General features: G+C 35.3%; 1 protein-coding gene across 11 annotated transcripts; it reads left to right on the forward strand.

The window, feature by feature from the left end:
- The first annotated feature begins 27 nt into the window (after positions 1 to 27).
- On the forward strand, positions 28 to 23,633 carry CEP44 (centrosomal protein 44). 11 transcript variants are annotated; one of them, XM_073892503.1, is made up of 13 exons: positions 28 to 493; positions 1,696 to 1,815; positions 2,710 to 2,741; positions 8,376 to 8,514; positions 11,132 to 11,279; positions 12,396 to 12,542; positions 12,910 to 13,032; positions 15,829 to 15,999; positions 16,998 to 17,204; positions 17,839 to 17,914; positions 22,217 to 22,341; positions 22,599 to 22,636; positions 23,415 to 23,633. In XM_073892503.1, exons 4-13 carry the CDS (start codon positions 8,426 to 8,428, stop codon positions 23,461 to 23,463), a joined length of 1,173 nt encoding a protein of 390 aa, XP_073748604.1. In that variant the 5' UTR covers positions 28 to 493; positions 1,696 to 1,815; positions 2,710 to 2,741; positions 8,376 to 8,425; the 3' UTR covers positions 23,464 to 23,633. The 11 variants fall into 11 exon arrangements, with proteins under 11 accessions (XP_073748604.1, XP_025730257.1, XP_073748606.1 ...); XM_025874472.2 differs by having other exon boundaries at positions 1,696 to 1,804; XM_073892505.1 differs by having other exon boundaries at positions 1,696 to 1,804; positions 16,998 to 17,129.
- Positions 23,634 to 26,937: the final 3,304 nt, after the last annotated feature.

Raw genomic sequence — 26,937 nt, forward strand, 5'->3', positions numbered from 1 at the left:
GTTTATCACATAGCACCCAAGAGCCACTCTAAATATCAACATTAGACAAACTTTTATTCTGCAACTTGGGATCGGACTGGCCGTTGGAAAGCCTCTCCGCAGAGTCAGTCTCCACAGTGGTCTGGACAAACGTGGTGTGGAATCTGCAGCGAGGAATCGTGAAGCACCGAGGAGCCGGCAGCTTGTAAGGTCTTACCGCGGCGCGTGGCGGGCTTCGACCCACTGTTTAAATACAAACGGTCGACTCGAGGGGTGCGCCCAGGTGCAAGCGTCCGGTCGCAGTGACTCGCTGCTGAAAGCTGGGTCCGGTGGCTATCTCTGGTCGCATATGCTACCTCCCCCCCTCCCTGCTGTGCGGGACCAGAGGCCTTCGGGGCCCTCTTCTTTGCTTGGCGGCTGCTGGGGAGGCTGGTGAGAGTGCGCCCTAGATTAAGCAGGGGAAGCCTCTCCTCGCTGCTCTTAACCGAAACCACGGGCGGGAGCGAATGACCAGGTCTGCCTTTTCATCCTTTTAAATCAAATGGAGGGAGGGGAGCCCTAGATAATGCCTTGCCTATATACCCAGCTGGTACAGCCTTATGATAAACAGCGAAATAAGAAGAATCGTGGCAGTGAATTATCTCAGTTTAGGGTTAGGGTTGGGAAGTTACAGACTGATTCCTTCAGTTGGAACTTATGAGCTGAGGAAAGAGCCTACTCCTCCGAAACGCTGACTAGAAGGAAGGGGTGAAAGTTGTGATTTTTCCTTGCTTGCCTTTCCTTGGGTTTCCGTATTTCTCTACCTTCTAGACAACTTACTTTTTTTTCCTCTCGCTGCGAAAAAAATCAGTCTTGGCATTTTGATTCCGAAGTTATAGGTACACAGGACTATTTTTCTAAAATTATCTACGAATATTTTATATTTGTGAGCAGTTTTATGTGAACACAGCAGTCCTACTGAGCTCTATTCTTGTCCCGTACCCCCTTTTTCTCCGCAATTTTCTGTGTTTTCCCTTTTACAGACCTTTCTACCTATCTCTTAGAGCAGTATTTCCCCTAATATCTTTTGAGAAAATTTAATAAACTTAATTTTACCTCATATCTACTCGATTTTTGATACACAGTTTTTAGATAATATGTAGTGTTGCAAGATATGTCACAAACTCTTAGCCATGGACCATAATAATTAAAGTCAGTGTACTTGCTTCATTCGAAGAAAAATCACTCTCAGTTCAATGGCATTCCATTCAGAGGCATCTTTTAAGACCTCTAATCGCAATGAGATTGAGCTAGATTAAAAATCATAAACTGCTACTGTATACCTTTTTCACTACGTCTCCCCCAGTAAATTTAGTTGAACAGGTCTGACTTGCAGAGAGAACTCCAGGGAGGATGCTAGGAAGCAGTATTGAGTCCATCTTAATGGTTGAAACTATGCTACAAGCGGAGTAATGGCTCCTTTCTCTTAATTTCTTTTGATAAGGGTTATAAAGTGAAAACATTAATCATTTTTTAAAATATAAGTTATTTTTTCATTTCTTAAAGTACTGTGCTAAAATGTGCATAACTTTTAGATTGTCTTCTTTTAATGTCTTAGTGTTTTTCACTAAGTCTTTCATGAAAATGTAGAACAGTAGCTGTCATTTTTTGTATAATTCTCTTTTATTTATCCCTTTATTTTTTTCTATCCTGTTTTATTATCTCCTTCACCTACAGATCCAACCTGTACTTGTATCTTACTCTTCTTCAAAATACTTATTCTGCTGGTACTGAAGAGGATGTGTTCCAAGGACATACTTTGTTGTCAGAAAGTCCATTATCAGAGGTAGAAATAATGTGAGACATTGATATATGTTCCAGGACTTCAGGGAAAGGAAAGATACCATAAAATGTTAAATAAAACAAAATTACATGTGCTAGAAATATGGAATATACATTTGGAAGAATTAAACAAAGTCTGTGGAGGGAGATACAGTTTATATTAAAGTTATAGAATGTCTTAGGCGGAAAAGGTACCCTAGAAGAATCATATTAAGATAGGTGGGTCTGGAACTTAATACAATACTACATTGGCCAATGGTAGTACCTAAGAATATATATTTTTTTTTTTTGCAGTTACAACTCGATTAGTTCCCACTTCATCTTTCCCAGGAAAGTAAAGGCTGGTCTTGGGAAGTCCTTTCTTACTGCTTCCCTACGTCCATCTCTCCCCTAGTCATCCTAAAAGATGTTAAATAAGGCTTATTCCCTTGGCCAGTATTTTGTATAATGTGATTTCAGGATCACTTCCTCTTTTTCTAGTTATCTCTCATTTGGCAGTACCTGAAATTCCCTCTGCGTAAAAATGTAAATATTTAGAAGTAATTTATTAATGGAAAAATACTGACTAAAATCCGTGCATGAATATGTAAATTATACTCAATAATCTGTTCTTTACCTTGTTGCTAAAGGAGCGGAGTCTTGGAACAGGAAGATACTGTGTTCCTAAAGAGGGGGGAAAGCAGAATTCAGTGGCTAGGGGCTTAAAATAGAAAGCCTACTAAATTTAGGATTTTGCAAATTGCTGACCTTATTACCTCTTGTTATGCATAAATACGGAAAGTGTGTAAGGAGTTATTTTGTATCTTGGGCAACTACTAGAATGTTGACTGGGGGAAAAGATTATACTAACTCTACCTGATTTATGAATTGTTCTGTTTTGTTTTTAATGTCAATGACTTCGTTTTAAAGAAGCTTCGTTCCCAGAGGATTCATTATTCAAGGTATTGTTACATATTTTCCTTCTATGAAGTGTCCATGGACAGTTACAAATAGATCTCTTTTAAGTGTGTTATTGGACTTTGCCTTACTGATTGACTAGACTTAAGTTTAGAAGCCTTTTAGCTCTTTCTAGCAAAGATTCTTAATCATTTATTTACCTGTCTGTATTTATTATATGAACCTCTTTGGGGAATAATCTTCGAGAATTTAATGAAAGACCTACACCATACAATGAGTCATTTAAAAATATAATGCCATGGTATTTTCTTTGGAATTTAAAAAATGAACTATTTTATTTAAAATCTCAAATATTGTTCCTGTCTTTTGGTGCCCATGTACATACCATACTCTGTTTCGTACATATGTTCTCTGGACTTATATTCCTGTTTCCTAGGCCCTTTATATGTCAGCTTTAGTAGATATCGCCATAAAGTTTTACAAAGTAATTGTACTAATTTACCCTTCCAGAGCATTGTGTGAGTTTCAGATGTTCCACAGTTTCACATTTTGGATTTACTTTGGAATTTCCTAATGATAAATAAGATTGAATGTCTTTTCACTTGTTTACTCTTCTGTAAAGTTCTTGTTCAGGTCTCTTTCCTGTTTTCTACTGTTTTTCCTTTTCTTACTGCTTTGAAGGAAATTCTTTACATATTCTAGTTATGAATCTTTTTGTTGGTTTTATAGATCGACAGCATCATTTTCTCTCAGTGGTTTATCTTTCCACTCTCTTGAAGGTGTCTTTTGATGAACAGAGTTGCTAATTTTAATGTGGTTCATTTTAACAGTCATAAGGTAAGAAATCTTTCTCTACCTGAAGATCAAAGATATTCTCCTCTATGATCTCCAGCAAGCCAGGTTGTCTTACATTTTATGCTTAGGTCTTCAATAAACCTGGAATTAATTTGGTAAAAGATGTGAGGTACCATTTACATCAAGGGGTGAAGATTTATTTATTCTATCTGGATATTAAGTTGACACGGTACCATTTATTAAAAAACACCATCCTTTCTCCAGGGCTACTCAGTATCAACTTTGTCGTAAATCTAGTGTCAATATATGCATGGTCTTTTTCTGGACTCTTCTGTTCCATTGTTCTATTTGTACATATTTTCACTAATTCCAAATGTAACTTTATAATGAGTCTTTTTTTTTTTTTTTAAGATTTTATTTATTTATTTGACAGAGAGAGACACAGCGAGAGCAGGAACACAAGCAGGGGGAGTGGGAGAGGGAGAAGCAGGCTTCCTGCCAAGCAGGGAGCCCGATGTGGGACTTGATCCCAGGACCCTGGGATCATGACCTGAGCTGAAGCAGACGCGTAACGACTGAGCCACCCAGGCACCCTATAATGAGTCTTGTTATCCAGTGGTTAAAGCTTGCAATTTTGATTTTTATCAAGAATGTGTTAGTTATCCTTTATCTTTTGCATTTCTGGATGCATTTTTGAATCAGCCTGTCAATTTCCATCAAAAAAAAAAAAAAAAACCTTGAGAGATTTTTTTTTTTGGGGGGGGAGATGGGGGGAATTCATTGAATCTGTGGATCAGTTTTTTGAGTCTTCCAATCCTTAAACAAGTTGTATACTTTCTCTATTTGGGGCTTCTTTAATACATCTCAAGAAAGTTTTAGGGTTTTTTGTTTTGAGGTCTTGTACATCTTTTCTAGATTTATTCACATGTTTATGATACTTTTGGGGCTACTTGGTTTATACATAGAAAGTTTGTTTTAAAAATTATATAATTAGGGCGCCTGGGTGGCTCAGTCGTTAAAGCGTCTGCCTTCGGCTCAGGTCATGATCCCAGGGTCCTGGGATCGAGTCCCACATCGGGCTCCCTGCTCCGCGGGAAGCCTGCTTCTCCCTCTTCCACTCCCCCTGCTTGTGTTCCTGCTCTCGCTGTGTCTCTCTCTGTCAAATAAATAAATAAAAAAAATCTTTAAAAAAAAAAAATAAAATAAATAAATAAAAATTATATAATTACTTGAGGGATACAGAGAAATACAACTGGTTTTTATGTACTGGCCTTCTACCCATCAGCAACCTTGCTAAATTCACTTATTTCTTTTGGACTCATATATACAATTATGTCATCTGTGAATTAGGACAATTTTATTTTTTCCTTTTTAGTGTTTATTCCTTTTATTTCTTCTTCTTGCATTTTTGTACTATCTATGACCTGTAGTGTTGAAGAGAAATGATGAGGGAACAAGATTCATTTCCAGTCTCAGGAAGAAAGCTTCTATTATTTTGAAGTATGATGTTTGCAGTAGGTTTTTGTTTTTGTTTTTGTTTTTGTAGATATCCTTCATCAAATGTACACAGTTCCCTTCTATTTCTAATGTCCTAAGAATTATATTATGAATGAATGTTGAATTTTATGAAATGTGCTGAAATGATAACATTTTCTCCTTTGTTTGTTAGTACACTGAGCTATAGTAATTCATTTTCTGTTTTGCTTATACTTTGGATTATAATCCAATAGTATTAAATTAATTTTGTTGTTCAGGTAGTTTCGCCTTTGACCGTTGGGAACTGTTTCATTTGTCTCCTATGTCCTATTGACATACCCCCATCACTTTGGGATTGGTTTGTGTATACTTTCTCACTTTCTGGAACTATGCAATACTTCAGGCTCATCTTGTATATTTTCTGTTCCAGTCTTAGAATTTAACCGTTTCTACAGGGAGTCCTGGTTTCTTTTATTGGAGAACATTATACACACTAAGATCTGAATGTGAGGTGTGCTCTTTACTGCTGGGGTGTTGTTGCTTTTAATCACTTTCAGCTGGCAGAGAAAGGAAATACATGTATACTAGCTGTCTATATACACATATCTAGAAATCCTTCAGTATATAACTGTCTTTATCTATATTTAGCTGAACATGACTTCATCCTGGAATTTTCTAACTCTGATGGATTAGGCAGGTTTGGCTCATTCTAGTCTCCTCTCCTTACTGATCTATAAATTCCCACTCTGGCAGTAAGAAGCTTCGACTAATGTTCTGCCGTATGTTTACTTAATTGTTCAATTCCAGTGTGTATGCATAGAAGTATCAATTAATTCATAAGTACCTGGGAAACAACTTTATAAACTAGAGTACAGTATTTATATGCAAGTGGTTTTGTCTTGAGCCTTGCACTCATTTCCAGAGTTAGTTAGCACCGTGTCCACCCATGTGCTTCTGTGAGGTGGTTCACACACTGGTAATACACTTAGGTTCTGTTGTCACAGTCTGGTTCTGTCCTGGGGTTTCCCAGCTTCTAAGTGGTTTTTATAAAGGCTGCATACCTTAGGTTCTCTTTGTGCTGTCCAGTTTTATGGGTTTTGACAAATGCATACTGTCATGTATCTACCACTGCAGTATCATACAGAATACTTTCACTGCCCTAAAAGATTTCCCTACATTTACTTATTCAACCCTCTCTTCTCCTTTCCTCTGAGTCCTTGCTTAACCACTGATCTCTGTTGTTTTCACTGTCACTACAGTTTTGTCTTTTCCAGAATGTCTTATAATTAAAATCATACAGTATGTAGCCTTTTCAGACTAGTTTCTTTCACTTAGGAAGAGGCAGTAAGGTCCATCCATGTCTTTTTGTTGCTGCTCATTTCCTTGTTGCTGACTAAATATCCTGTTGTATGGATGTACCACGATTTTTTTCATCCATTCACCTATTGAAGGACATTTTGGTTGCTCTCACTTTTTGACGATATGAATAGAGCTGCTATAAACATTCACGTGCAAGATAGTATATGTACATACCTTGTTAGCATGTTTGCTGATTGTATGGTAAGACTGTTTAGCTCTGTATCTGCTAAACTGTCCTCCAAAATGATTATACCATTTACATTTCTTCCAGCAATAAGTGAGAGTTTCTGTTGTTCCATATCCCATATATATTTGATATCATCAGTTTTTTGGATTCTAGTCATTATAATAGGTCTGTAGTGGTATCTCTCTTTTTTTAAATTTGCAATCACCTAATGATAAGTAATACTGAGCATCTTATATGATTGTTGTCATCTGTATGTCTTCTTTGGTGAGATGAATGTTCAGATTTTTTTTTTTAAAGATTTTATTTATTTATTCATGAGAGAGAGAGAGAGAGGCAGAGGGAGAAACAGGCTCCCAAGGAGCAGGGAGCCCGATGCGGGACTCGATCCCAGGACCCTGGGATCATGACCTGAGCCGAAGGCAGACGCTTAACCATCTGAGCCACCCAGGCGCCCGAATGTTCAGATATTTTGCCTATTTCTTAATTGGCTAGGTTTTTTTTTTTTTCTTACAAGAGTTCTTTGTCTATTTTGGGAACAAGTCTTTTATTCAGTGTGTTTTGTAAATATTCTCTCCCAGTCTGTGAACTATCTTTTCATTCTTTTAACAGTGTCTTTTTGGAAGTTTTAAATTTTATTTTTTTATTTTTTAAAGATTTTATTTATTTGAGAGAGAGAGAATGAGAGATAGAGAGCACGAGAGGGAAGAGGGTCAGAGGGAGAAGCAGACTCCCCCCTGAGCAGGGAACCCAATGCTGGACTCAGTCCCGGGACTCCAGGATCATGACCTGAGCCGAAGGCAGTTGCCCAACCAACTGAGCCACCCAGGTGCCCGAAGAAGTTTTAAATTTTAATGACGTACAACTTATTTAAAAATTTATTGATTGTGCTCTGATATTATCTAAAAACCCATTGGTAAACCTGGGGATGCAGAGAGGTAGTTGCCTAGCTGAACAAAATATGTGGGAGGGGGTGAGGGGGAGGGAAAGTAAAAATCTAGGTTTAGTAGCTCCTTACATGGACTTTCGAATAATCATCCTTACTTCAACCCCCTTGGTCTTACCCCTTAGCCTTTCATAAGCATTAAGGGCCCCTCATTTCTGAACTTACCTTGCTGCTGTTTGTTTCCTCTTAAATGGGCAGATAAGATTAGCCTGTCTCTGCTCTGCTAGGTTGGTTTTCACTTATTCATCTGCTTTCCATCTTCCACACTTTTGTTGATACTTCTCCTGTCATGTGGAATCCCCTCTAATTCATTTTGCCCTGGTGAGTATATATGGTTTTTAATCATTTACTTTCATTTTAGTGATGTTTAAAACAAAAGAAATAAAGATAACATGCACTTAATCCACCATATTTTACAAGCCAAATCCTAAATTTTTTTTAACTCATCTATTTTTATTTTTTAAGCAAAGCATCTTTTTGGCAACTATGAGGTCAAAGCCCTGGGAATAATGACTAAATCTGTAATAAATTCTTTTGTCTCCATTTTTTTACTGAGTTTATTATGTAACCATTATAAGCATCTAAAATAGTCATTGATGGAGGTTATTTCAGGTTGATTTCTCTTCCCACATGGAACTTTGTTCAGAATAAACAATTTGGGAGAATATCATGAGACACATTGTAAGAATATGAACGTAAGGCAAACATTGTTTTTTGTAAGGAAAGTATTTGGGGGAAAAAGCCTATCTTATATTTGGGAATATACTGTAGATAGATGATCGCACTGGACCAGTAGGGAAGAGAAGTTAGCACAGAAATAGCTAAGATAAGATAAATATGTTTAGTGCCTGTAAGAGATGTGAACAAAATAAAGATTCAGAAATAGACTTAACCAGTGTTTTATGGATTTATTTTTAGGTGAAAAATTAGATTATTTCAAAAGCTGGAGCTGAATGTAATGTTAAATAATGGCAACAGGTGACTTAAAAAGAAGCTTACGGAACCTAGAACAAGTGCTTCGCTCACTAAATTATCCTCAAGAGGTGGATTGTGTTGGGTAAGCTCTGTATCAAACTTATTTGTTTTCTTTTTGATAATTATTTGAGGTAAGATTTAACATTGGGGGTGTATCTAAATAGAGACAAATTTTACCTGGGTTGTTTTAAAATTTTCCTTGAAATGATTAAAATATTTTAGAAAGCAGGGAATTACAGGAGTTTTTTTCTAAGTATGAATCAATGAAAAATTCTAATTCGAGGTTTAAAACACCTTTTAGAAGTAGAACCACAATATACATCTGTACGAGATATGGTTTCTATACAACTTTTAAACTCATTAAAGTATAATGGATCGCTTTAATTATATAATTTGCTATTTGATGTGGAAGATTCTAGTTAATGGGCTTCTTATGACAACTTACACCATGTGCAAAGATTGTTATTAAGCTAACTCATTTGATAGACCCCACTTGAACCTTTCACTGTAGTTTTCACTTTCCAAATAGGACTGACTTGCTTTGTAGTATGTAGCAACATGTATTTCTTCTGTGTTCATGCTAATCTAAATATGGTACTCTTCTCATCTTCTATCCCTTAATATTTTTTTTTCTTCTTACCTGGGATTATTGATTGAAAGTATTCCCCACTAGAATATAAGTTGAAGACTGGTACTTTGTTTTGTTCATTGCAATATCCTCACATCTAGAATTGTGCCTGACACATGTTAGTAGCTAACTAGACATTTATTCAATGAGTAAGTGTCCAGGGACAAGTCCAGATTAGCTATATGTTCAAGTAGTAGAGTAAAACTTGGTTGAACAGTAAAAAAAGAGAATCCTGGAATAATGTGCGTGACATGTAAGAGTGGATATTCTAGGGATGTGCTTTACATATACGTGTGGATGGAATGTAGGGAGATCTATAACCCCAAGGGATGGCAAAATGAAAGGATGATGAGGATCGTGGGAGAAACCTGAGCTCTAATGACCGATTCCAAGCCTTCTGTGTGAGAATCAGAAGGTGCTCCACAGCATGTACCAATCAGATCCTGCTTGCTTACAACAGGGACATCTCTACTGTCTTGTCTTGCTGGGACTTAACCAGTTTGAATAGCCGCATTTTCTTCTTACTACTTGAAGCATCATTTTAAGATACATTCTGGATAGGAATACTTGGAAAATATACCAATTATTCTCCTGTCTTTTGAGTATGGAATCTAAACATTTGATTTTCTAACTGACTGAAGAGTATCATTGAGAACAATAATTTTCAGACTATTTCAAAACATAGCACTCTGCAGGGTCTATTGAAATAAGTAACACTACTTGCTGCTGCTTATTCAGGTTACCCCTCTCACCCACATACACACTCCCCCCACACATATTTTGAGTCTTACATTTCTTATCCATTTTTAACCTTTTTTCAGCATCTCCCTTTTGTGTCTGTGTGCCAGTTTATAATATCTATTTTATTACTATTTCTAATCAAAGTCCCTAGAAACTAGATAATCAAGATTTTTGAATTAAAACAAGAGGTATTAAATGTAGCCCCCGGCTGTCTTCTAGTCAGAATGTGCATAAAATGGACAGATTTTGCTGTTCAAAAGTATTGTTTTCATTTCCTGTTTTAAACTAATGGACAGGATTTCCAGAGCAGTTTTCTCACTGGGTAGAGTATTACTGTACCCATAAATATAAAAGAAACAATTTATATTTGTCCTTAAAAATAAAATGTAATTCTAGCATTATATACTTGTTCTCTGCCTTTTAAAAAAAAATTGGTGTGAGGATGGGGAAATTTATGTATGTCTTGAATTTTGTGGAAAACAAATGTTTTCTGTAAGTGCATTTTTATGTCAGTTGAACATATATAACTGGCTAATTAACAAATACCTCCTTGCTTTGTTGTGGGAGAATCAGTGAAGGTACTTCACATTGAGAAAATAAGGTCCATATGTGTAGACAAGTAGAAAACAGTACAGGACAGAGCATGAGGCATCAGACACTGAATGCCCTGAGACTCATTCTGTAAGACATCAGTGTGGATCAGAAAATTGAGGGTGGCTTCCTGGAAGGCTTGAGATTTGCCAAATAATTTATAAGAGTGAATAACAGGCAGAAAAGAATGGGATACCTTTCTAGACGGGAGGAATTAGCATACTCTACTAAGGCACAGATTTCTACTGAACTTGATACAAGTGGAAGATGCAAACTGATCAGCCCAGTTACTGTAGATGCCTTTTCCAGCCCTATTTTCCCCTCTGTAACGTAGAATTCATGATATTTTACCTTTGCAGGTTTATTGTAAAGAGCAAATGAGGTAATGTAAAAAGGGTTTGCAAAACCATAAAATGTACTTGAGCACTATAAGGTGGTACATTTGTTTAGAGAAAATGGACTGATCAAGTAAGGCTAAGCTTTGGAAATTCAAATACTGTGGTGAATAGACGGTACTGTTACTAAAGAGCTAACTGTTTTAGAAAATAAACTGTTATTTCATAGTAATTTGGCTATACTGAGTTAGAGTAGGGGATGGACTCCAGAGGGTTTTATCTCCTAATTATTTGGCTGGAGTGTTAATTTATAAAATTATTGACACCATATTTTATATTGCCTTTCTTATCTAACTTTGTGTAATTATGCTCATTAAATATCTCTTTCTTTTTCTCGCGAACAGTTTGGTAAAGGGAGATACAGCAGCATCTTTGCCCATCATTAGCTATTCCCTTACCTCATATTCACCTTATGTAGCCGAACTTCTGATGGAATCCAATATAGAGCTCATAGCGAAGAATGACTTGCGCTTTATAGATACCGTCTATAAGGTATTTTTGAATTTCTGAAATAATTTCAGAAGTCATTGAATGATTTTTAAGAGTAATGTTTTATAATAACCCCTTATATATGTGCAACATACATAGTTGACAGTATTTTCATGTGCATTTCTCACTTAGATGCAGTCCCTGTTATAATCAGGATAATTTAAGCTCCCTTTATATTTTATAATCTAATAAGTGGCAGTTGGTAAAAATGTCATTGGTTATCATTTGCTCTTTTTATATCAAATTTTAGTATAATTTGGCATGTTGGCAGAAGTTAGAAATGTGACTTTGAGTAGTTTGTGGTTTATAGAATTGTGATTAATTTAATTAGAGGGAACTAAAACTTTGAGATTTTATGTTCCTTGAGGTCTGGGACCATGTCTTATATCTACTCCAGTATCTGCATTTGTACTGTATGTATACTGAACATCTCATAAGATTAAAGAATACCTCCAGATTATCATTAATTTTTACTCAAGCACTGGTTTTCTCACTGTTAAAATAGTAAAACCCATTTATCAAATCAATTTTTTTTAAGTAGTGAATTACATTTGATGAAACGGGAGCTTTTACGTGTATAGAGTCTGTTTAGTCTTCCCTGTCTTTGCCTCTAACCCCAGCAAGCTTCCATGGAAACCTGAGAAGCACTTCTAAGAAATCCTAGGATTTTATAATACAGGCTTTGAAAATTGCTGGTCTAGTTAGTCTCTTTCTCTCATTTACAAATGAGACATTGAAACTCAGAGGCCTACTGACTTATCTAATAAATCATGTCGTGTAAGAATTAAATAAATTATGGTTTTCTGACATCTGGTATGGTATTCTTTATTATCTAGTAAGTTAAGGAATTTTTCTAGTACCAATGAGGATGTTTGAACTTTTTGATCATTGGCTATGTTTTTTCATCTTAGACAGCCATCTATTCTCTGCTACTTCCTACCTAGCTGTTTTCTACATGAATACCTCTCCTACCTGGTCATGACTCACACCACTCCTACGAATCTCTTTAGTACCCTTAATCTACTGGCATGATCCTCCTTCTCTTCTCAGAGATGTTATTACATTCCTGAGCAGGTGGCCATTTATCATTTTGGATTTTGATCTATTCCCTCTTTACAGCTTCTGCGTGATCAGTTTAATTATAAACCAATCTTGACAAAAAAGCAGTTTCTCCAGTGTGGATTTGCAGAATGGAAAATCCAAATTATTTGTGATATTTTGAATTGTGTGATGAAAAAGCACAAGGAATTGAGTAGTCTTGAGAAGGTAATTTTATTAATTGATTTTAACTTACTCCAAGTGGCCCAGCATTTTAACATATAAAGTCAAACCCTAGATAGCAGACTAACACAGAAATACAATTACTGCATTGTTCACAGATTTGGGTAACCATATACCTTATGTTTCTTTTAAATACTGGTCACTTGTTTTCACACATTTGTGACTTTGAGCTACTAGTCCTAAGCTAACAGTTCAAACATAACACATTTTCCTCACTTCTTAGTTTTCAAAAGACGTGTCTCATTAGATTCTTATCATTTGGTAGTTGTATTTTGTATATGAAAATTTAAATAATATAATTTAAATATGTTAGCTTTCACGTAAAATTAGTCTTAATACTTTTTTTTTTAAGATTCCATCACAACAAAGAAAGAAAATCAGTTCTGTTAAGTCAGAACCTTCTTCAAGCACTGAGAAAACATCTACAGAGCCTGTTGGCATTGACATCACTGGCAGGTTTATGACTTCAGGAAAGGTAGGAAAATACAAAGAAAATGTGTCAGTGCTAAGAATTATCTACCTAATTAATGTACAAGTTTCACTTTTCTGACTAGTAGCTAGTAAAACATTTTAGTCAGATACAGCATAAGGATTTTTAGCAATGTATACCATATTATCTGGCGGACAGTCCTCACATTATAAGAAGGTAGAAATGTAAAATTGAACAATTTTTCTCTTTGTGTTTCTAATCCGTACTTCTGCCTCACTTCCCAGGTAGAATGCAGTGATTTGGAAACGCTGTATTATGTGGTCTTGACATGTACTCTTAATTATGTATCTAGTCTTTCTAAGACATGGGAATGTCTGAAGAGCATACCATTAGCTAATAGTGATAGGGTATATTATCCAGTGATTGATAGTCCCTAAACCTATAATCTGGCTTTGGGGTGAGTTTTTGAATATTTTCTCTTTGTTAATAAATATCTTACCTACCCTGTCTCCTTGGCATACTAGTGGCTGAATGAGTCCAGTGCATTTAGAGATAGCGTTTCTATCTCCAAGAGACATTGAGGCCAAAATATTACTTTATAACAATTAGTATTATATTTTCAGCTGTGTTCCACTTTGGGCAAACCATTTCTGAGATCAGAGGATAGAATATCAGATAAATAAGGTGTCATTAGATAAAAGATATGAATAGTTTCTGGCTGAAGTAAAATCTAGAGAATTATTTCTCCCCAGTCCAAACTGCATGAGCTATATTAATAGAATCTATAAAAGAGATACTTTTATGCCTTTATAAACTTAACATTTTACTGAAGGGAAAATGTTAATTACTTTTTTTTAATATAACTGTTTTGCTGTAGGTAATAAGAGCAATAAGAAAAGGAATTAAAAGATACATGGTTTCTGAATAAATGCCCATACTTCTTGTACACCTGAATCTCTAACTTACCTAACTCGTTAGCTTGACACAATTTTCTTTCTAATTTCTAAGTGGTTTATATACAATATCCTTCCCCAACTCGAATTTATATAAACAGGAATTTTCCTGTACTGCCTTTTTGTAACCTTCTTGTGCTTAGCATAGGCATTGTAAGCACTTCCTAAATATGAGCTATGATTATAACTAATATATTAGTTGTATACTGTATATTATAATACACAGTATTATATAATATATTAGTTATAATAATTATTATAACTAGTATAACTAAATATTAGTTATATGCTAAATATATTTTTCAATCTTCTATTTCAGTTTTGGTGCTGAGTGATAATCTAAATTGTCCTAATAAGGTGCAAAATTTCAAGGCATTAAACTTTTTATTTTTTTAAGATTTTTTATTTATTTATCTGAGAGAGAGAAAGAGAATGAGAGAGAGTGGGTGGAGGGGGGGATAGAAGGAGCGCAGCAGGCCTCCCGCGGAGCAGGAAGCCCGACGCGGGGCTCGAGCCCAGGACCCTGGGACCATGACCTGAGCCGAAGGCAGGCGCTTAACGACTGAGCCACCCAGGCGCCCTAAACTTGTTTTTAGTTTTCTTAAAACAAAGTATTCTTTGTTATTAATCAAAATTGAATCAATGACACCAGATCTTTTCAGAAATTTGAGTGACTTTTAAAAGTATTCCAACTTATGGGGCACCTGGGTGGCTCAGTCGGTTAAGCGTCTGCCTGCAGCTCAGGTCATGACCCCAGGGTCCTGGGATCCAGCCCCGCATTGGGCTCCCTGCTCAGTGGGAAGCCTGCTTCTCTCTCTCCCACTCCCCCTGCTTATGTTCCCTCTCTCACTGTCTCTCTCTCTCTCTGTCAAGTAAATAAATAAAATCTTAAAAAATAAATAAATAAAAGTATTCCAACTTAGAAAAGTTGGAATCAGTACTTTATAGGCAGAGATTGAGTCACTACTAAAGCCAATGGTCTCTTTTCCCAGTACCTTCTATAGATTGTGATTTGTGAATTCTATCTTATATGACATATTTATAGTGCATATGCAGTCTGTCTATAGTGAAGGAAGTAGGCAGAGAAGAGTCTTGTGTGAATGCATAGTTTGACCTCATGCCTTACTCTTAGGACTTTCCCTTTGTTATTATTAAGTTTGAATTATTAGCTGAAGGTCTAATATTTTCTGGCTTTTTTATTAGAAAAAAAATTGTAATGGGTCCTCCTCACAGAGCCAGTTCTTGATTATATGTCAATTATGTGGCAACCTATTATGAAATGTTCCAAACATTTATAAAAGTACTCATTCCGCGGGCGCCTGGGTGGCTCAGTTGGTTAAGCATCTGCCTTGGGCTCGGGTCATGATCCCAGGGATCTGGGATCGAGCCCCACATCGGGCTTCCTGCTCAACGGGGAGTCTGCTTCTCTCTCTGTCTGCTGTTCCCCCTGCTTGTGCTCTCTCTCTCGCTCTCTGTCAAATAAATAAATAAATCTTTTTTTTTTAAAAAAGTACCTGTTCTCACTATCAGCAGTGTATCAACCTCTCCTTAATCTTGTTTCATCTGTATTGTAACCACTTGTCTAGCATCTTTCCCCCCAAATCTGAAACAACAGGAATCAAATCCCAGATATCATTGCATAGGTATTTCAATTTTTCAAGTACATAAGAATGCTTTAAAAATCAGGACAACAATTTCATCACAGAAAATATTAGTAATAGTAATAATAGTTAATCGATAGTGTTTGACATATGCCTTAATATGTTATTTAAACTTTGGTAAATCTTAAAGGGAAGATGGATATTTCTTCTGCAAAGTTACTATGTCTATGTTTAAAATAGTTGTATGAGGAAACCATTAAGCAGCTCTGACCTATTTTTCTCTGCAGAAAAAAGCTGTGGTGATCCGTCACCTGTATAACGAAGATGGTGTTAACATTCCTGAAGATACAATAAGTACTGTAACAGATGTTAGTGAAACATTTGATGTGTGTGACTTAAAGACGACTGAAATAAAGATTCCTGAAGTAAAGTTCCCTGAAATCAAGTCTGAACAACAAGTAAGAATTTTGGACTTCTTTAACAGATGCCAGTATTTCTTTGATGTACATGATTACTTCAGCACCTAAACTTTGGAATGTCTCTCGCCTTTTGAATTATTTATCTTAATACAATACCTTTGTTACCATTATTTAAGAATAAATAAGTGTACTGTATGGATTCAATGGATATTATTTGCTGCTTATGTTTAGGGTACTGGGCCAGGTGTTATGGGTAAGAAAAAGATGGATAAGAGATAGTACTTTGCTTCAGGGAATTTACAGTCTGGTGAGAGATGGAGATATACTTCTTTGTACAGTGAGGGTTCTCTACTCTCCATTCCCTTCATTAATGAATGGAAAAACTACACTCCTGCCATTTCATTTTCCTTTTTGGACCCTTGCCATCCCTTTCTCACTCTTAGAATACTTTTTCTATTACTTTATTGCCACGGACCCTATTAGAGCATCTAGTCTGTACTGCTCCTGCTAAACTTTCTCTGTCTTTCTTCTGTTTCTTGTAACTTCTGTACATCACAGTATACAGTTGTCCCTTATAAAAACTATCACATCGTCATGAAGGTTATTTTCTTTTTTTAGCAAACTGAACAGTCTCAATGCACTGTCATTTCTTGGTCACTCCCTCTTAGCTTTGTGCTAGGAGCTATTACAAAAAAGTTAGTGACAGTTTTCTCATACCACCAGGTGTTGTTCTAAGAGCTTTCTGCAAATTAATCCTCATAAGAACCGCATAAAGTAGGTACTGGGGTTTTTTGGGGTTTTTTTGTTTGTTTGTTTTTTTAATATATAAGGAAATTGAGACACCAAGGTCATACACCTCAGATGAGGTAGTTTTAGGGTCCAAGCATTCTCTTTCTACAGATCACACTCAACTCTCACACTGTACTGCCTGTTGTTAACTATTGAAATAACACAGTGCAGTGAAAATGGGGATACATTGAGTTTTAAAGGAATTTCAGTTTGTGTAATATAATTTTTAACCTCTCTATTCATTTTAGGATATTAAAATTAATCCTGAGATTACTGCACTACAGACTATGCTTGCTCAATGCCAAGAAAAGCTTCAGAAACTGACTTTGGTAGAGAGTAGATTAGACTCTTTGGAAGAAAAAATGAAAGGAAGAGTGATGGTAAATGAAAAAATGTGGACTAATCTTCTAAGTCGTGTCACTCTTCTTGAAACAGAAATGCTTTTGTCTAAAAAGGTATTATCTTTCCTTAACATTTATAGGATATCTCAGATACAATCAAGTTTTCATTCATTGTTAAGTGTATATTCTTTTAGAAAAGCTAATTAAGATAATGTTAAGGTAGTGGGAAAATGTTTATTTGAAATGAGGTCCTATTTAGATCCAGCCTATTTTGTTGCTGTTGTGGTTATTGTTTTTCTCTTTATCAACTAAGATAACCTGGCAAAACTCTTTAGGTTCAGCTTTTAGAGCTGTTAATACTTGAACAGCTCTGAACATTTAAAATAAGGTAAGATAATGTTTGATTTTTATGAGAAGCTTGAAATTATATTCTTTAATAGCACAAATGGCTTATTTTTATAGTGAAAAGAAAAGATGGACAGGAAAAATTAAAATCATGACTTCCTGTTTTCACTCATTTACTTTGATCAAATTATAAATTTCATAGAAACGGTTAACCAAATTTGCCATGGCCTTGTCAAATCTAAGAAATTTGTTTTTTTATTTACTTAGGATTTCGATTTCTGGTTCAATTAAAAATGTTTAAACATTCATCATGTCATCTTTATATTTATGCTTAACAATAAGAATATAAAACAAGTACATTTTTCTTTTCATTTTATTCTAATACTAATCTGTATTATTCCAGAATAATGAATATATAGACTTTAGTGAAACAAATGAAGACTATGAATCTAGTAATGACATGGATATTCTGAATCCTGGTAAGTTCTAGTATTATGGCGGTGGTATTGGTGGTATGATAAGGAGTTTTCAGGAGAATGACTTATATAGGTATTTGATAATTTTAATATTCCGAAGCCTTATTTTTTAGAAACTGTAGAACCCCTAAACAAAGACAGTATTGAACTTACAGAGTACTGAAGCCTAGGATTGCTAAAAAAGCCAGCTTACATATCTTACATGACATAGTGATTCGGGCACTGAATTTATTAGACTACACATTTCAGATTTGGTAAAATGTTTCCTCTTTGCATTTATCATTCATTCATTTATTCAACAAATTCCAAAGCTTAACTCTGAGATCCTTGAGATCAAGATCTTACCTTGTGTTCTGTCTAGCAGACAGAAATTAGGCCTATATTTCTATCCAGTATCTGTATATAATGGAGCTCAATTTTTTATATAGTGAAAGAATATTGAATGCCTGCTATTTGCAAAACCTTGCCTTTTCCTGGGATGCCTGGGTGTCTCAGTCTGTTAAGCATCTACTTTTAGCTTAGGTCCTGATCCCAGGATCCAGAGATCAAATCTTGCGTGGTGCTCCTTGCTCAGCAGGGAGCTTGCTTCTCTCTATTACTGCTGCTCTCCCTGCTTGTGCTCTCTCTCTCTGACAGTAAATAAAATCTTAAAAAACAAAACAAAACTTGCCTTTTCCAACTTTGCTTTTGCATTTTCATGGTTATAATTTTATTAACATTATTACAGAACATACCTTTAACCCATTTAGCTAACACATATACAAGTTTAAGCCACTGTGCTAGGACTTAGGCTGATGAGCAGACAGGCCACCATCTGAAATGGGTTTATAGATTATGAACAAGGTAAATGTCTGGTCTCAAAGTTTATAGTCTAACTGTGATCAATTAAAAGAGTCAAGTTTATATATAAATTCTTACACTTTGCACCTTACATGTACATGCTACATGGAAGCAGAGTTTGATCTCACTTGGAAGTTGAGAGCAGTAATTCACCAGCCTGACTTTAGGATTATATTAAGTTGGGAATGGTTTTTGTGAAGTTCATGATTTCTTTTCTTTTTATCAAAAATAGTGTTTCCATGGGTGCCTGTAAGGCATCTCTCTGTGTCTTGGTAAAAAAAACAGTGAGAAGAGGCTTTTATTGTAAGGATTGGGTTTATGTTGGGTGATTTTGAAGACAGTTTATTAAAGAAGTGATGGTTCTTCTAGTTTGGGTGCTATCAGGAAGCAGGAACAGTTTGATGACCGATAAGAATGAAAAAGGAGCTGAAGTTTTCAGGGGAAAAGAAGAAGCACTCATGTTAGTTGGGAGAGCTGGTCATTTGTGTGTTTATTGCTTACATGGTGTCCTTGTCCATATTCATACGTGATGGTGGTCTTACTTTGCTTCATCACAGTAATGAAGTGACCTCATATGATGTTCATTTTCTATGAAATTTTTTGTGTTCAGTTACAGTTCAGTAATTGTTAATTCCTAGATAGGGCATGACTGTTGAGGCTCTTTCTTTTTTTGCTTTGGGTTTTTTTGTGCCTTTTTCCTCCCAAGAAAAATGTTAATAAAGTTATGGTATCACAAGAGTACATGTGGGCATATGAAGGAAATTGAAGCAGAAGAGTGGAAAGACAAAATCATGGAGTTTATGTGGGGTCACAGATTTTTAGCAAAGCTAATATGATCAGATTTGTTTCAGAGAGGTCATCTTAAAACAGAATAATGATTCATTATAAGAAAGTAACACAGGGAAGGACAGTAATTTGAATGGTCTTTTAGTGATCTTTAGTTCAGAATAATGGGGGTGTCTACCAAGGCTATGAAAGTGAGGATAAAGAGGAAGTAATTTATTTAGCTGTTAGAATTGATAGGCCTTGATTGCTGATTGAAGTAGAAGTGGTGAAGGAGAGGGAAAATGTCAAGACTGACCACTTGTGTTGGACTTGTGTGACTGAATACATAGTTGTTACTTTAATAAAATAGAGATTTAAGGAGAAGGTTTGGGAAAAAATAATGAGTTCACTTTTGAAAATATTAAATTATGTATGATATACTTAATACAAAATATCCAGAAATCAGTTGGACATAAATTTTTCCCTCTTTGGGAAGTAGTGGCTTACAAATTACAGGTTTCCCCGCTATCAGAAGAGCATTACTAGGAAACCTTCCATAAGCCTAAATGGTGTAAAGCAAAGAAGCAATTACCACTAATTTATGAGCATTTCCAGACCCAAAAAATAACTTCTCTTAGACTTTTCTGATACCTAAGGACACATCTTGCTAACGGGAACACAGTTAAATTGTGATAAAGCACAGTCACTCACAGAAACAGTTCAAAGCTGTGGAGGCCTGGTGCTGAGCCACTGAGGGTAGCTCCCAGGGAAGCCACTTGGCGGGGCCACTCTCGCCGCTTAGGGTGTGAGGCCTCTATAATGACTCAAAGTCAACATCCTCCTTGATTTCTTTTAGTTAGCAAAAATAGATACTAATGTGGGTCTTTTGTAAAAGCAGAGTGGCGTAATGGGAAAACTTTCAAAAAGTGGGCGATACCTGTATAGTTAAATGGCAAAGGACCCAACTAGTTCTCTTGGTGCAGTCAGGTCATAATTCTCCAAAGTTGGCAGTGAAAGATGAATGGTCCCGTGGAGACAGTTGACTCGGAAATCTAGATCTTAGAGATCCCCTTTCTTCACAGAGATCTATGAGCGGTGACTCTGAAACTCCAAAACAACATTGGCCTTCGGGGCCATTACTCTCCCCTTTCCTTTCCAACCTGAGCTTAGTTACCAGTCTTTTCTCAAATCTCTCATAGCACAGCTAAGAAACCATTACGTTTAAACAAGGAAGACTAGAGGCTCAGGAAAGCAATAGGAAAAATCGTCACAGAAAAGTAATATACACTTAACTGATCTGGCTATCAAATATGGCTGGTGTTCGGTATATTCCCCATTCTGTAATCTCTGGAATGCCCTGTATGGCTCTCCAAATAGCCCCCTAGCCTGCCTAATACCAGGTTTTTCCCATCATGAGGTTCACCCTTGATGGCTAGATAGATCCTCAAAGTCTAGGCCCCAGAAATCAGAGCAGAGAGAGCCATTCCTTCACCTTCCATTCACCTTCCATTCTGTCTTCCCACTCTTTGTTTCCTGTCCTAGGACTCAAAACTGCCCTATTTTTGAACAGCTTGGTTCAGTATTTTCAAAGGACACTTCTCTCTATCCATAGAAAATAACCCAAGATTAGGGAATGTTGGATATACTTCCTGCCTAGGTTCAAGTTATTCCTTGAAATTAACTGTTGCCAACAGCCCCTGCCCAAAGACGTGGGTGTAGCTAATCTACCATGTGATCTTGACCCAACTGGATCAAAAGTAGACACCTAACCCAGGGAATACCAATCCAAAAGGTGTTGAGCCAGATCATTTTCTCTCCCTTGGGAATTTGGAATTAGGATACTAAGTCAGTCAATGATATTGAGCCTGGGCTGGGCTGGCCATTTTGTTCAAATTCATGCTGATAAGCAAGCAGAGGAATGGAGTAAAGAGGTAAGAGAAGTGGACATCTCACACAACTCCATGAGAGATGAAAGTAAGAGTCTAGTCGTTTCAGTCCTCAGGCGGTAATACTTTTTCCCTAATTGAGGCTGTCTGTTGGCTTACAGTAAAACTGTCCTATGTGTACCAGTTTAAATGGGTGCCTATTTTTTTTTTTTGGCCTTGATTTTTGCAGCCATATGTATCCAGACTAAAACATAGGGCTTATGGGATTGATTTAATAGCAGCATGTTTTATCAGTGATGTTTTATAATTGATTGAGTTGTAGGAAAAATTTGCCATCATTTTGTTGAATGAATGGTATCAGCATACTGGAACTGGAAGTTTTTTCAATTCTTTAGGAAAAAAGAAATCTGTAAACTCTGAATTTTAATCATTGTTTTTTCCATGCACTTTAACTTAGGATAGAATGTTTTTTGATTTTTAAAAAGTATAGTCAGTGTTGGTAATGGTTACCACCACTTTAAGAAAGGAATGTACCTGAGTCAGTAGCTTATACTTAAAAATTATGAACTTGTCTATTTATTCAATTGATTGCTGTGATAAAGGTAATAGTACCTTTTGTCATTTTTATTGGCCTACTTTTAACATCTAGATCTCTATGTCTAGGTCATTATCTTAAAAGAATAAAAATTTATCTGGATCTATACTCATAGCCATTTCATAGTAAAATGTCTGTTTTTCTTCAATTTATACATAAAGTTTTTAGATATGACTCCACTGTGAAAGGAAGATAACCTAAAAATGAATTTCTCCACAGATAGAAAAAGCAAAGAGGAGAGGCAAACAAGTATTCCTCTATCCTCTGGCTATAGTACAGTGTCATCAGATTCAACTCCCAGAACCTCAACTGGTAGTTACTGTGGTTTGAAAGAGAATTCAGAGGTAAGAAAAACTGGCAACTGTTTAAGATGATTTCCTTTTTAAGGTCAGGAGAACAAGCAAGCATTAGATTTAGTTGGAGATGCCATTGGCAAGAAAAATAGCGAAACTATAAATCTTAATCTCTTGTAAAAATTCTTTATGATAAGTAAATAGTACTTAATGCAGTGTTTTAGAGTGTGTTTTACATGTTCATGGTCCATCTTTGATGATGGTTTACTTTGAGAAATCGCCTAAATTTGTTGCTTTTTAAATTAAAGGAAACAACAATCCAGAAAATGGAAAGGATGAAAAAAATGTAAGTAACAGAAAGGGGCAACAGAAATTCATTTCTCTATAGGGAATTGTATTGGATTACAGTATATATAGAAAGTGCATATGTGTTTCAAACCTTAAAGGTCTCTCAATCAGGTGTGGAATTTCCTTCAGGACTCTAGTGGATAATAAATCCACCTACAGTTATGTGTTTGTGAGATGAGTCACTGTTTTGGTTTCCAACAAGTGATGTAAAACATGGTTAATGGAATTAATTGTGGGATTAAACAGTGCAGAGATATTTTTGGTTGAAAGTTAATCAAGAGTATTATCTCATTTGATTACTGATTTAGCAAAATAATATATGTCGGTGGATGGTTTGGAGACATTTTAAGTATTATTAAAATATTGCCAGTCTTTCAGACAGTTATTGGTAAAGCACTACTAAAAATGATATTTGTATCTTGCACAAATGTGAAACGACAAATGATTAAAGAGCAATGAAAAGGAAATATGAAATGAACTTGCATAAGTACTATGCAGCCTACTACTTTAATGAACTATATTGTTTTGAAATTTCATAATTATTATTTATGATTATTAAAATAACTTACACTCTAAGAATTAAAGACTCATAATTGACTTTGGTTGCTATTTCTCCCCTCTGGCCATAGTATCTACTTAATTTGTCATTTATACCTATAGTTAAGAAAAATACTGAAATTTATTTTAGGTTCAAAAGCATAATTTCAGCCACTTAAATCCTGTGCCTCATTATGAACTTTTTTTTTACTTAATATTATTTATTTATTGTATTGCAGGTTTGAAGAAACCGCAGAGTTACTGAAATGTCCAAATCACCAATTATAGAATTTTCTGCGTGAACTTCTCTAGGCTTTTGGCTACTGTACATGTTGTATATTTTAAGAATTCTCTGAAAATTTTAATATACTGCAATATTTTTTATGAAGAATTTGAATTCCATTTGGTATATGAGTTTTTTCAATATTGAATAAATACTTATTTTTATGCTGATTATACTTCTTTACTCTGTTTTACTTTTTTAAGGAAAACTTATGTGTCAGTACATTTCTTTTACAGAGTGAAGTCATTACAGCACTGTATTTTTGTGTTGACATTTGTTGGCAGTGTGCTAAGTAATATGTTTTTTAAAGTACAGACTTGTGGACCGTGGTTTACATCCTGTTGGAAACATTCCAACTGGGACTTGTGTATTGTACCCAGGAGGCTCTCATGCACACCATCTTGCCATCTGTACTGACTAATATGTTGTAATGAAAAGGTAAAAATGCTCATTGAAAATTAAATAAAAATACAATTTTATGTTTAATCAGAAAGGAGTAATACATTTTCAGTTAACACTGAAAGAGTGAGGGTATGATTTTCTTTTTGTATTTAGCAAAAGGTCAGAAAGTTCACCATTAAAATGTGTTGAGTATTTTAGTGCTCTATTCCATAACACATTTTAAGACCAGCAGCACAGACACAGATGGTGGCCATCCAATATTACAAGATACACAGTATGGTTTTTGTTTTCTTTTAAGTGATGGGAAGTTATATATTTTTCTAGAGAGAGAAAAGGTCTTAGATGAAATTAAATCAAGAGAAAAATGAAATTCACTTTCAATTACTAGATACGTTACTAGACAAATGATCTTTTTTTTAATTTTAAACATGAAAAATATAATAACAACCCTGGGTACTCTTTAAGAAAATTGATTCCATTATTTGGAAGGAAGAAAGGATTTTTTTCTTTTTTATTATTATTTAGATCATCTGATTGTATTTTATTTATTATCTGTTTATATTCTATGTGTAATTTGATATTGTCACATGAAACTAACATTAAAAGTTAATTTTATTAACATTAAATTCTGTGTAGAAATAAGGCATTTTTAGTATTGTACCATGTTTAGTCATTAGACTTTAAAATTTATGAATTTTTAAAGTTAACATACAAGCTTAAATTTAGAGGAATTTCAGTAAATATTTCTAGAATTAATGAACCCACTTAGGTTTTTTTTCCATTATAAAAAATATAAAAATCAAGATACTAACAGTTATAAAAGAAAAATCTGTTAACTACCAACATGGAATTATAGCACCACCTTGTGGTTCATATACCAGTATTTTACCTTTTATTAAAACTACTGATTTCCCATAAAACTTACTATATTCTCTTTTGAAAAACTCAATTAAAAAAAAACATTTTTCAAGTTTTCTTGTGCAACACAGAAGAAAAAGTAAGTCTCCTTTTTCTCTTTGTGTCTTTCTTCCCTCCCTCTCTGTTTTATATAGCATACGTATACAGTTGACCCTTGTACAACACAGGTGTGAATGGCCCAGAACTGTGCAGGTCCACTTGTACAAGGGTTTTTTAACAGCACAGTACTGCAAATGTATTTTCTCTTCCTTATGATTCTTTCTTTTTCTTTTTCTTTTTTTTTTTTTAAAGATTTGAGAGAGAGAGAGAGAGAGCACTGAGAGAGGGAGAAGCAAACTCCCCGCTGAGCAGGGAGCCAGTGTAAGACTTGATCTCAGGGCCCTGGGACCATGACCTGAGCCGAAGGCAGACACTTAAATGACTGAGCCACCCAGGTTCCCTCTTCCTTATGATTTTATTAATAACATTTTCTTTTCTCTAGCTTACTTTATTGTAAGAATACTATGTATGGGGCACCTGGGTGGCTCAGTCAGTTAAGCATCTGCTTCAACTCAGGTCATAATCCTGGGGTCCTGGGATCGAGGCCCACATGGAGGCCCACATGGGGCTCCCTGCTCAGTGGGGGGTCTGCTGCTTCTCCCTCTGCCTCCTACCCCCTGCTCATGCTCTTTCTCTCTTTCAAATAAATAAAATCTTAAAAAAAATAATACAGTATGTGGTACATATAATTAAAAAATGTGTTACATCAACTTTATGTCATCAGAAAGGATTCTGGTCAACAGTAGGCTATTAGTAGTTAAGTTTTTGGGGAGTCCAAAGTTATATGCAGATTTGACTGCATAGACAGTAGGCTCCCCAACACCTGTGTTGTTCAAGGGTCAACTATACATACAATTAGGTGATTTGAAACTTCTTCAATCCTAATTTACATATAGCATGCAAAATATAAGTAGCTATTGAAAATATAGTAAAAAGTGGGAATTTGGAATTTTTAAAATGTTTATGTAACAACTTAAAACAAGAGTAAATCAACTCATAATATCATACATTTACACTTACAAAGAATATACTACCCTGACAACATAATCTTTGCAGAAAACAAAGCTATTTTTATTGAAGAAAGAGCCAAATTATTTAACTCTTTTAGAAATAGTAGAAAAGTTTTCTCTCAGATAATTTGGTAAGTAGCTTGTAACCTTAAAACCCCTTTTGATTAACTTGAGGGTCTTGAGAAAGTGAGAGAGGAGAATCCTGGAGAGATTATTTGGAGCTGAATAATTTATTTGTTATTAAACCCTTAATTAATTGGAATTTTCACTAACTCCATCCCCTTAATTCTCCCATAACCTGGATGAAAGTTAGTTATTATACTACCAACAAAGGCATCTGCAGCTTGTGCTGCCCTGTCTGTACTACACTTTGTGAATAGGGCTGTGTAAAGATCATATAGGAACACTCTAAAGAATGTAGGAGGTAAAATATTAGAACAGATTAAAGAAAAGTAACATCAACAATGTGAAAATCCTAGATAAAGATAAGGGTTAATAAGTTGGAAAAAGTAGCTCCCTATTTTTTTTATTCTAGCATTTTTAACATAAAATACATGGAATAAATATATTCACTAAAAAATAAAACTTAAAGACTTGGGAACAGCATTTTATACCATTCATTACGCACAGCTTTATATAATTGACAGGCACTTGGGGAAGCATTAAAAATTAAAGGACCTTGTCAATTTTACAAACTACAACACTTGGAGCTCAAGTAACAACGTTACACATTTAATTTTTACTTTTTAACAATCCCCAGGTTCATCTCTCCTCTTTCTTTCAAACTGAAAGTTGTAGAGGGATGAAGAGGTGGAGTAGTGTGAAACTTTAAACTACAAAATTAGAACTTTAATTGTTGTGTCACTTGAGTTTTAATGTTTCTAGTGGAAATGGCAGGTTTCTTACACTATTCACAGAGAGAAGGAAGCTGGAAAACCAGTACTGACAACAGTAGCAACACTGAGAACATTTTTTGGGGGGGTGGTGGTCATGAAAATTTATATCAATTTCATAATTTGTATTATAGTTTATAGTTGTAGGAATGGATGCTGTATATTATGTATGCCTTATTTTTCTCTCTGAAGCCAACTAAATCATTCAGAATATTGT

This window comes from Callorhinus ursinus, unplaced genomic scaffold, assembly GCF_003265705.2.
Source record: "Callorhinus ursinus isolate GAN/ISIS: 27379988/994484 unplaced genomic scaffold, GSC_fseal_2.0 scaffold4, whole genome shotgun sequence".
Taxonomy (NCBI): Eukaryota; Metazoa; Chordata; class Mammalia; order Carnivora; family Otariidae; genus Callorhinus; species Callorhinus ursinus.

Bases quoted from the DNA above. Each gene is read 5' to 3' on its own strand.
- CEP44 (XM_073892503.1), top strand. From the start codon at position 8,426: ATGGCAACAGGTGACTTAAAAAGAAGCTTACGGAACCTAGAACAAGTG. The intron at 13,033-15,828 runs GTAGGAAAATAC...TTTTCTCTGCAG, and splicing joins GGTTTATGACTTCAGGAAAG to AAAAAAGCTGTGGTGATCCG. The intron at 17,915-22,216 runs GTAAGTTCTAGT...ATTTCTCCACAG, and splicing joins CATGGATATTCTGAATCCTG to ATAGAAAAAGCAAAGAGGAG.